Source organism: Gasterosteus aculeatus, chromosome 13, assembly GCF_964276395.1.
Source record: "Gasterosteus aculeatus chromosome 13, fGasAcu3.hap1.1, whole genome shotgun sequence".
In the NCBI taxonomy this organism is placed as follows: Eukaryota; Metazoa; Chordata; class Actinopteri; order Perciformes; family Gasterosteidae; genus Gasterosteus; species Gasterosteus aculeatus.
In genome coordinates this window covers 9,257,455-9,266,943 of record NC_135701.1, presented here as the reverse complement: position 1 = coordinate 9,266,943, position 9,489 = coordinate 9,257,455, and the positions used below count along the sequence as shown (strand labels likewise).

Here is a 9,489-nt window from a genome sequence, read left to right as displayed (position 1 = left end):
GCAGTGGCGAGGCAGTTCCAGGAACATCTTGAAAAACAAAAGATGCGTCATCAATCGCTGGTTTTGTTTATTTCTGGTCGAGGTGGAAAAGGTTGGCATTACCTTCCCGCAATTGTGGGATGATCGGTCCATATCTAGAACCATGTCCTGCATGAATAAAGGGCAAGGCACATTTTAAACAGTTTGTCACTTCATTTCATAATGCACATGTAGGGCACATTTAGGGAAATTATGCTCCTAAGAAACAAAATAAACACACACACACACATTTTTGGTAGAATCATTTCTATGCATTTCTAATACTTCACTTCCCCCATCTCTAGCAGAGAGCAGTTATTATGTGATGACACTTGATGACAATTGCACGCCATTTATCAGCTGACGGGGGGCAGAGCTTAGTATTCACCGGTTCTCAAGGGGAGATCCAAGCATCTGCTTTATTCAGCAGAGACTAAAGCATGACCAACGTCAATTCAATACGCACCCCCACACACAGCCCTCCAACAACTCCTCTTTCTTACCATGTCAATACACTGCGGACATATTGCACTCTTGATTTGTTGTTGTGCTGAATTCCACTCAATCTACTTAATTGCAATGAAAATACCCAAGTATTTACTTATTGTTACAGCATCACATACTCTGATACACCATAGAAAACCAAGAAGACCCTCAAGACTGCATGACAGTGATTGCAAATTGAACTCTTTTTTTATTTCTTTCCATTGACATTTACCAATTGCAATACCGTCCCATGCGCTGAAGCCCTGCGTCAAACCACAGTGGAATTGTGTGATAAACATGAAAAAGGAAGCGATAGCTATAAGCATTCAATAAGGTACAGAGTGAGTTAAGCAGCTGTTTACTCACCGACTGGCTCCTCAGTGCAACCATCCTCTCCAGTGTCCTGGGAAAATATACACTTTATTGCACATCAGGCGGCACTTATTGAGCTTGACGTGTGTGAGGTCCGTCAGTAATGAAGCAACGTCATCACGCAGAGTTGCTTCAACACGTTTGTGACACTGCAACGGTTATAGACGCAATTCTAAACATGAGGGAGGGAACCATTCGTGGCTGTGTTAAATGTGCGTTTTAGATAAAGTGAATACACTACAACTTATCAACGTTTCCTTTTTAATTGAATAATTTGCATAGATTTCCTCACAGAATAATATCAACCATCGCAAGTGGGCGGTGTCGGTCAAATACAGCGTCACCAGGTGACTTGAGGCCTGTTGGGCCTGTTGGCTGCTTGCTGTGTAAGGCCTTGTGCCTCCCTGAATGGGGATGTGACACGACCTCGCCACCCTCACTCGGACACAGACATGCACACACTCATACGTGTTATAAAGTTGTTGTGCTTAAGGACAGAACAGCTTTGTACATCGTATTTTTACCATAAGATCGCTCTCGCAAACACTAGCATTTAAGACAATAATAAGAATTAAAGACCCTAATCCAAAAAATAATACATGCAGTTTCAGCTGCGTCTTAAATGAGGAAAGCACAGCCTTTTCTTTCTCCACGAATCATGACATTTTGCAATGTTCATTTTCATTACATGAATATGATGTATGAGTCACTATTTCCCTCTAGTGCCCATTTGCTGCCATTACATACAAACAATCACACGTATTGTGCTTCTCACTCCACATATCCCAACATGCTAAAAGTTCACGGTTTACAGATAGATAGATCAAATTAACAAAAGCAGGAGTATTTATAAGGTATGATTTTAAATTAATGTGACCGTGGCTCTTTGGGGAGTGTTTTACTCTCCAGAGGGCTACAAAAGCTGCTCATTCACTAATCACCCAAACGGTTCACAGTACATTTAACTTCAGCCTCAACATTTTGAAATATGCTTTCCAGCTTTCATATTCACAAACACCAAATATTGGACTAGTTCTAAACGACACAATGCATACCTAAATTAAAATTGTTTTTCAGTATGAACCATCGTTTTCCTTCAATCACTCATGTGGTGCAAATCTGAAACTATTTGTAGTCTTCAATTTCAGACCAGTGATTCGAAAAATAATCTTGTGAATTGTTGGATGTGGACTATCTGTACTTTAACCACAGTTTGTGTACCAGATACTTTCTTGAACCTCTCTGTAGCTGCTATGCATATGCGGATATTGTAGCAAGAAAGAACAATTCCCTTGAATGTTCCCATTGAATGTAATCTGTTGATTTGCAATCAGTGAAATACGAGCGTAATCATGTGTGCTCCTTTCAGATTGATGAAAATGTGACAAAATGTGGATTCAGAGTTTTTAATCATCAGATAAACAAACATGAAACAGTGCAAACCAACATTTCCTCAACTATGTTGCCCCAAACCACAATCTTTGCTGGTATAAAACCAACAGATGCACATGTATCAAATGTTAAAACACAGATGATACAGACATCATTTGTAGACAACAGATGTTAATCAAGTTTTTTTTCATCATTTTGCAGTAATTGCTGCTGATTAGTCTTGCAGGAAGAAATTACACTAATTGCAGGAATAATTAAACAGTTAACAAGAGCAAGACTAGTGGCCATTCACTCGCTGCAGAGATTCGGTTATGGGTCTAAAAAAAATATTTTTTCAGAAGTCTCATTAATTTAACATCCCATAAAAATACTAATTCGGCAAGCTGTTTTTGTCATATGTGCACTGTACATAAATCTACATTACTGGTGAATCCTTTTCTGGCAACAACGCAGTAGCTTTCCCAAGGAGCAAACACAAAGGAAACAGTGGAGCATTTTCTACAAAGCACTGTGTCAGCAAAGAGCAAGACACATAAAGTCACCACGAGGAAAATGTTTGTAGTTCTATCAGACACATTTGAGTCTTTTGACCGGTTATTCCATCAATACATGAACTGTTCTTTGTTCCACCGTCTCTATGCCAAACAAAAGTTGGAGTCCACGCTGCCCAAGGAAACCATTAACAAGAATTCAATATGTACTTTAAATACTATTCAAAAGAAACCGTCTTCACAGACTGAAGTTATTGCTGCGCTTTCTTTCCTTTGAGTTATTCCAGCAACATGTGTGGGACAAGAGTCAGATTCAGAAATCTTTTGGGGATTAAAGGGGCTTGATGATGTCTTCTCTCCCGTCTTCAGCTGATTTACATGAAATGTGTGTAAGATGCTGTAAACTGTACATAACAACAAAATGTTTGTTTTCGCCTGATTTCTCCGGTTATCTAAGGTGTCGGCATACATGATTATTTTTGCTGTAGAAAAACAAATCTGGGCCGGTACATTTATTGCCCAACCAGGTCCGGTTGGTCACGGGAGCAGCTCTACAGCCTCAAACACTTCTGTTGAGAAGTTGAGGCTAACAAAAACATTGTTCTCCATTGCCTCAACACTGTCCTCTAAGCAGAAACTGTCATGCTTGATGAGGCTGCTCTCATATGTGGGGCTGATGACGATTATGCGCGGGACACCCTGGGGTGACCCGCTGTCGGCGGATGAGATTTTTCTATAATTCAGCGAATCAAAAGAGTTGCTCTTGTGGGGATCGCGGACGCTGCCTTTCTTCTCCCAAGCATCTGAAATGTCACTGGTCAGGCTGTGGCTGCGTTTCCTTGTAAGAACCAGTAAGGGGAGAGAGGCGACGGTGAGAGAGCTGGAAACCAGTTCATGCTCGCAGGTGCTAGATGGTTCACTAATGGTGGATGGGTGCTGGGAAGGTGGGGAAAGAATAGTTTTCTCAATAACCCCAAAAAAATTCCATGAAAGTTCAATTCACCCGTTCTATGTGTTGTGTTTCTCACCTTCTCCGGGGCCTGGCTCTTCTGCTCTATTCTTTTCTTATAGGACCTGCCTCTGGAAGACCCTCTGTATGATGGTATGCTTCTGAAAGAATCCCCCGACTTCCGTCCCAAAGGCTCCATCCCTACATTTTTAAACACCTGCAGGACATTTTCAAGAGGAATTCACCTCGGATGCATAAAGAATATAATTCAAAGCGTGAGAAGTGGGAATGATTTTAGGCAGATAATAGAAATGCCTGTTTCTTCACATGCTGGTCTGACGATACATGAAAGTAAAAGTGTAAAGCATGAGAATAGATGACAGTTAAGGTACAGAATTCCTGTGCTTCATTTAGATCAGTGGCAGCCTAATCGAGAAGAAAAGCTAAAGAAAAAGTTTACCGTGTCAGGGCACGCCGTAATAAAGTGAGTCCTTGATGCTGTGGACTGTCTCCTGATGACGGAGTCCCTGTAAGAGGACTCGCTGATGGAGGAGGAGGTGTCCTTTCGAGGAGTGGGAGACAGAAACCTCAGGCAGGGGAACTTTGCCGCCAGAGTCATCCTGGTAAAACATGGTCGGGAACAAACAAACAAAAGTTTAGTTTTGCTTTGAAGGACACGATGACATAATTCCCCCGAAAAATAAAGAGGGACGGTCAAACTCAGAACGTGACACAGATTCACCTGTATTTGTTGTGTATGATGGCGTAGATGAAAGGATTGTAGATGGCGGAGGCTTTCGCTATGATAGCAGGAACAGCCTTGGAGTAGGGAGACAGGATGTCGGCGTGACTGAAGAAGACAACAGGAGAAAAACTCAAAGGTCCCTTTGTTCTTCCTGTATGTGGTTTCATAACGGAACGGGGTATGTCTTGTCGGCTTGTCTCCAGCCGAGCGTCATTTGATTCTTAAATCTCATTTAATTATTTGATGTAGATACTTTGTGCAGGCAGTGTGAGTAGATCAAGCATCTGTAGTTTAGACTGTGGCTGCTTCAATAAATGCAACAAGTTATAAATGGAAAGGATGGAGGAAAAAGATACACATTATATTTTGGAGTCTTATTTGTTTGTAAAAAAAAAGCCTTGAGTTTGGTATTTTGGCCGTTGCCATCTCGTTTTACGCACTGAGGGCGGAGCTAAGTACAAACAAATGTTATCAAAAAATGCCTATGAACTTTATGATCCAAAAATAATAAAAGTTTTTTATTAGATGTCTGACATAATCACAGACATCTAACAGAATCCACAGTAGCACGGTCGCAACCTGTCTTTTACAACAAACGGCATACCCTGATTCATTTTACATTTTACCCGAAATGGAAGCATAATTTACTCGACCAACATGATGATGGATTGAAGAAGACTATAAACTAGAACAAAAACTCTGCTTGAGCTATACCATAGCTTGAAATAGAGGATACGATCCAGAAAAATGTAATCACACTAAAAGAAGTCTTACCCAGCCCAGGAGATCAGTGTGACGCAGGCGTACGGGGACCAGGACAGGACGTAAACCACGATGACGACAAAGGCGATCTTTGCCAACTTCCACTCACTCTTCATGGACTTCTGCTTGATCAGGGTGGATTTCCTCACCTGAGTCCCCATTCGCTCCACATCCCTGTTCGGGGGGTTGTTATTGGAGATTATTTAACAGTGGTGCATAATGAAGAAACCACATAGCGTGCACATGCTCTCTGAGGTAAGAGGTACGATACCTGCTGGTCTTCCGAATAGCCAGAAACATAAAGAGATAGCAGTACAAGATGATTCCCAATGGAATGAAGAAGACAAAACAGCACAACATCATTGTGTAGCTCCGATTGGCCAGTGTGTACGTGACATAATCCCATGTACAAGATGTCATCAGGCCCTCCGGGATATAAGAGCCTACGGGGGGGTGACATCACAGAAAGTTAGATTTCAGGAGAAACATCAATGGTCCTGAATTTTCTATGACTTTGGTTTTGTTAGACGTAATGTTCAAGGCACAGTAGATTAAGATCACGTTGACGTGAATAAGTGCAGGCGGATCATTTCAGATCATCTTGCTCGTTGTTCTCACACAGCGTTGACCGCCTCAATCAGCTTTGGCTCTGTTGCAAAACAAAAAGGAGACAAAACTCACTCCAGCCAACAAGAGGAGCCAGACTCCAAGCCAAGGAGTAAAGCCAGACCAGGAGGATGGCCAGGGTGGTTCTTCGTTTGGAGCCCCAGTGAATGGCCTGCAGAGGCTTGGTGATCACCAGGTAACGGTCGATGGAGATGGCCAGTAGGTTTATCATGGAGGCGATGCCGAACAAAGCGCCACAGAAGGCATATATCTTACAGCCTGCAGGGAAGGAACAGATACAAACTCACATGAAAGTGCTGTTTCATCTGATGTCCTCCTGATACAATCATCTTTCATCTACTGCAAAACAAAGAAGAGTGTTACCCGTCTCTCCAAACGCCCATTCCTTGTAGAGACAGTTGATGAAGAAAATGGGGGACTGTGTGAAAGCCATGAGGAAGTCGCTGACCGCCAAGTTCATGATGAAGTAGTTCGGCAGGTTACGGAGTTTCTTGTTGCTACACACACACACACACACACATACACATACACAAAGTTGTCATGCCAGTGGTAACAACACACACGTGTTTTGCACTTGATTAGCAGCACCTGAGCTTCTTCGTTCATTTGAGAGGCTTTGATTAGTAATGTAGTTATTGTGTTTAACTGAACTTTAACTTAAACTGAAGCAGAGAAGGTAAGTACACCAGTAAATATATTGCCTCATTACAAGCAATATTTGATTTTGTTTGTGATAATATATTTAGTTTTAGTAGTTTTCATGTTCTGAGGCTTTTCTCTTTTTGTCAGAGATACTCTAAAAAGGATGTTTCAGAGTATCTGGAGATCGGACTAAACAGATGTTAGCATCTGTCAGCTACTCCGTTTGTTGTGTTAGTCGTGCTTTCTGGATGGCGAGGAAAAGGTTCAGTTAAAGGCTCGTGTGTCTTGTCCGAATGCAGAACTAAAGGCTCATTTCATTGTCTGCATGGATCAGAATGAAGCTCTTTATTGACGTGGCCGTCTCCTTCTGAAAGGGGGCCCCCTTTTAATTCAGCAGACATGGAAACAAAGATTAATTAACAAAGCGCTGTTGAGGCCGACTGCTGTGGATGACGGTTCATTGAGTATCTTGAATATCTGTATGTGTATTAAAGTGTTTCTGTGCGTGCATATGCCTACTTACTACGGCACGACGTCATTCCTGCAAAATCATCATATCGAGTGACATCTCTCTTGAAAGATCATTATCTCCCTCACTCCCCCTCTCACGCTGTGTGCGTGTGGGGGTGTGATTGTGTGTCTGTGTGTGTTTGTGTGTGAATGAATATTCTTGCAACACATAACATCATGTGCATTACTGATTCAGTAAACACATTATCAGCTCCGCACAATGAAAAACCCATCTAATCTATTCATGGTAATGGACTGATGCAATTTAAAAGCTTCTGACAATGTCCAGACCACACACACACACACACACACACACACACACTTTATATCTCTGACCCAGTTTATGTGAAACCGTTGATGTTAGTAGCATAATAAGAGGTCAACAGTCCAAATTACACAACAAATAACAGAAATGAATCCTCTCATCTTCCCATTAAATATTTAGAAATGAACATTCACACATTGTGAATTTAAATGGACTGCGTGAATTCCACAATTAATTTGAACTTCATTCAGAAGTTGATTCATCAGGTGGAAAAGGCTGATTTAGAAATTTAACCAGTTATAACAAAAGACACATTTTAAATTGCATCTGAAAAATCCCAATACAGTATGATAAGCATTAAATGCCTCAGTCATACATCACACATATCTGGGATAATCTTCATCAGGGGTCTTTAAATATTTCTCAAGGAAACATTACTAAGACGAACTGCTCATTCGACCGGTGTCAACCAGAACACTGAGATGCAAAAATGATTTATAAGATAATCCCCCCCTTTAACTCTCTGTAACCTGAGAGACGTGGAAGATACTGCCACTTGCTCTGCAGGGAAATAAACCCTCAAGTTTGATTGGGATGCGTTTGCCGCTTAAGTCAATCAGGCGTCTTGCACCTCCACACAACCCAGTCCCCCTGTCTGTCCATCCTGCGAGACAATCACATGAGTGATTACAACGTCCCCTTGAGACTCTGATTGAAGGACAGAGACGTACATCGAAAATATAAAAATGTAAATCAGAACAACAACATCTGCTTGAACCAACCCACCTATAGACGGCAAGCATAACCAGCGCGTTGCCAGTGATGCCCAGCGTCCCGATGACGACGACAAATACAGCAACGATGTAGTGAGCATGGTCAGGCACGTCCACCTTGTTGATGAAGCTTCTCTGGGTGTGGGCGTTGTCTGGCTCCATGCTCTCAGTGGACCACATGGCTCAAACACCTTATCAGGACTGCCAACCTGGCAGGGTGCAGTGGGTTTAGAACTTTGCTTTGCTTGTGCCGGGGCTCCATGGTGGTATCATCTGCACAGGAGGTCCAAGGGACGTGCACGGTGTCTTCTTCAGGTCGTCATACAGTGATGTCCAGATTAATCCCCTTCAGCGAGGGAAGCCCTTTTTCTTCGTAAATCATCCAAGCAGCAGGCCACTTTGGACTGAATAGAGGGGGGAGGGGGGGGGGGGGGTTTACCTTGTGAAGTCCAAACGTTTACTTCTAGAGTAAATACTGGAAAAGAAAAGGTTATCTGTAAAAAAAATGTATAAATATTTTGGAAAATTCCAAATGTTATCTAGACTTAATGTCAATTCATATTATAAATGTTGTCGGTAGAAAAAAAAAAGGAAAATTCCTCTTTTACTTCTTCGTCCAGCCGTGTTCGGTGCTGCCCGCCGTCCGTGGCCGTGCCGTCACCAGTTAATCTCCAAATGAACCAAATGTTGAATCCATTCTGTTAATCCACTGTGGTCTGCGGTTCAACAAATTGTCCTCCAACTAATGCGTCCCGTTTGACACTTGGGTTACCGAGTTGGTAATGTATATTAAATCCCCCACTCGTTGCACATTGTCACTGTCCGTCCACTCGGCGTCAGCCTGCTGCCTCCTCGCCCATCCACACCAGCCGTGCAACAAGCTCCGAATCGGAGGCCTGTCTCTGTCCTATCCGCTCACCTCCCTCTATGCGTCTCCCTCTCGCTCTCCCATGTTGCTCTTCGTTGCTCTCTTAGCCCTTCCCTCTTGTCATGCTTTTGCTTCTCCTCAAACATACTGCCATCTCTCCTTTCTCTCTCTCTCTCTCTCTCTCTCTCTCCCTCCCTCCCTCCCTCTCCCCCACCCCTCATGTAATACAGCCCAGCCTTGAGCTCTAACCCTTTAACTAAGACATTCTTACATAACAGACACCATGTTCACTAACTCTACCAGTATTAACAGGCATTAAAAACCGCCAGTTTTGTTAACTATACGTACACACTACAATGCAAACACGTCACCTTTCATGACTATTGATTCGCATGCATTACGGCCATCCGACTAACAGGCTGACCAGTCTGTGGAGCCTCTTGCTTGCATGCATGCAGGCGAGCTCTCGCGCATGTTCCCTCGCCCAAACAGTGCTCGCTCTGCGGCGGCATCATTATGTTCACAGTCCCCAACTCACAGATATTTTAAGATCACTCATGAAATCACAGTAATTGGTCTTCCCATTCCC

At 42.7% G+C, this 9,489-nt stretch overlaps 1 protein-coding gene across 2 annotated transcripts; it reads right to left on the bottom strand.

Annotated features, from left to right (window-relative positions):
• Window positions 1–2,268: 2,268 nt before the first annotated feature.
• On the bottom strand, window positions 2,269–9,027 carry LOC120831325 (melanopsin-A). Of its 2 annotated transcripts, none has more exons than XM_040196706.2 (10): window positions 8,641–9,027; window positions 8,046–8,507; window positions 6,206–6,339; window positions 5,897–6,100; window positions 5,487–5,658; window positions 5,228–5,389; window positions 4,451–4,558; window positions 4,169–4,328; window positions 3,788–3,925; window positions 2,269–3,695 (listed from the first exon to the last, which is right to left on the bottom strand). In XM_040196706.2, exons 2-10 carry the CDS (start codon window positions 8,210–8,212, stop codon window positions 3,297–3,299), a joined length of 1,644 nt encoding a protein of 547 aa, XP_040052640.2. In that variant the 5' UTR covers window positions 8,213–8,507; window positions 8,641–9,027; the 3' UTR covers window positions 2,269–3,296. The 2 variants fall into 2 exon arrangements, with proteins under 2 accessions (XP_040052640.2, XP_077943547.1); XM_078087421.1 differs by having other exon boundaries at window positions 8,046–8,436; window positions 8,641–8,968.
• Window positions 9,028–9,489: the final 462 nt, after the last annotated feature.

Bases quoted from the DNA above. Each gene is read 5' to 3' on its own strand.
- LOC120831325 (XM_040196706.2), bottom strand. From the start codon at position 8,212: ATGTGGTCCACTGAGAGCATGGAGCCAGACAACGCCCACACCCAGAGA. The intron at 4,559-5,227 runs GTAAGACTTCTT...TGTCTTCTTCAG, and splicing joins ACACTGATCTCCTGGGCTGG to TCACGCCGACATCCTGTCTC. The intron at 3,926-4,168 runs GTAAACTTTTTC...AATGTCCTGCAG, and splicing joins TTACGGCGTGCCCTGACACG to GTGTTTAAAAATGTAGGGAT.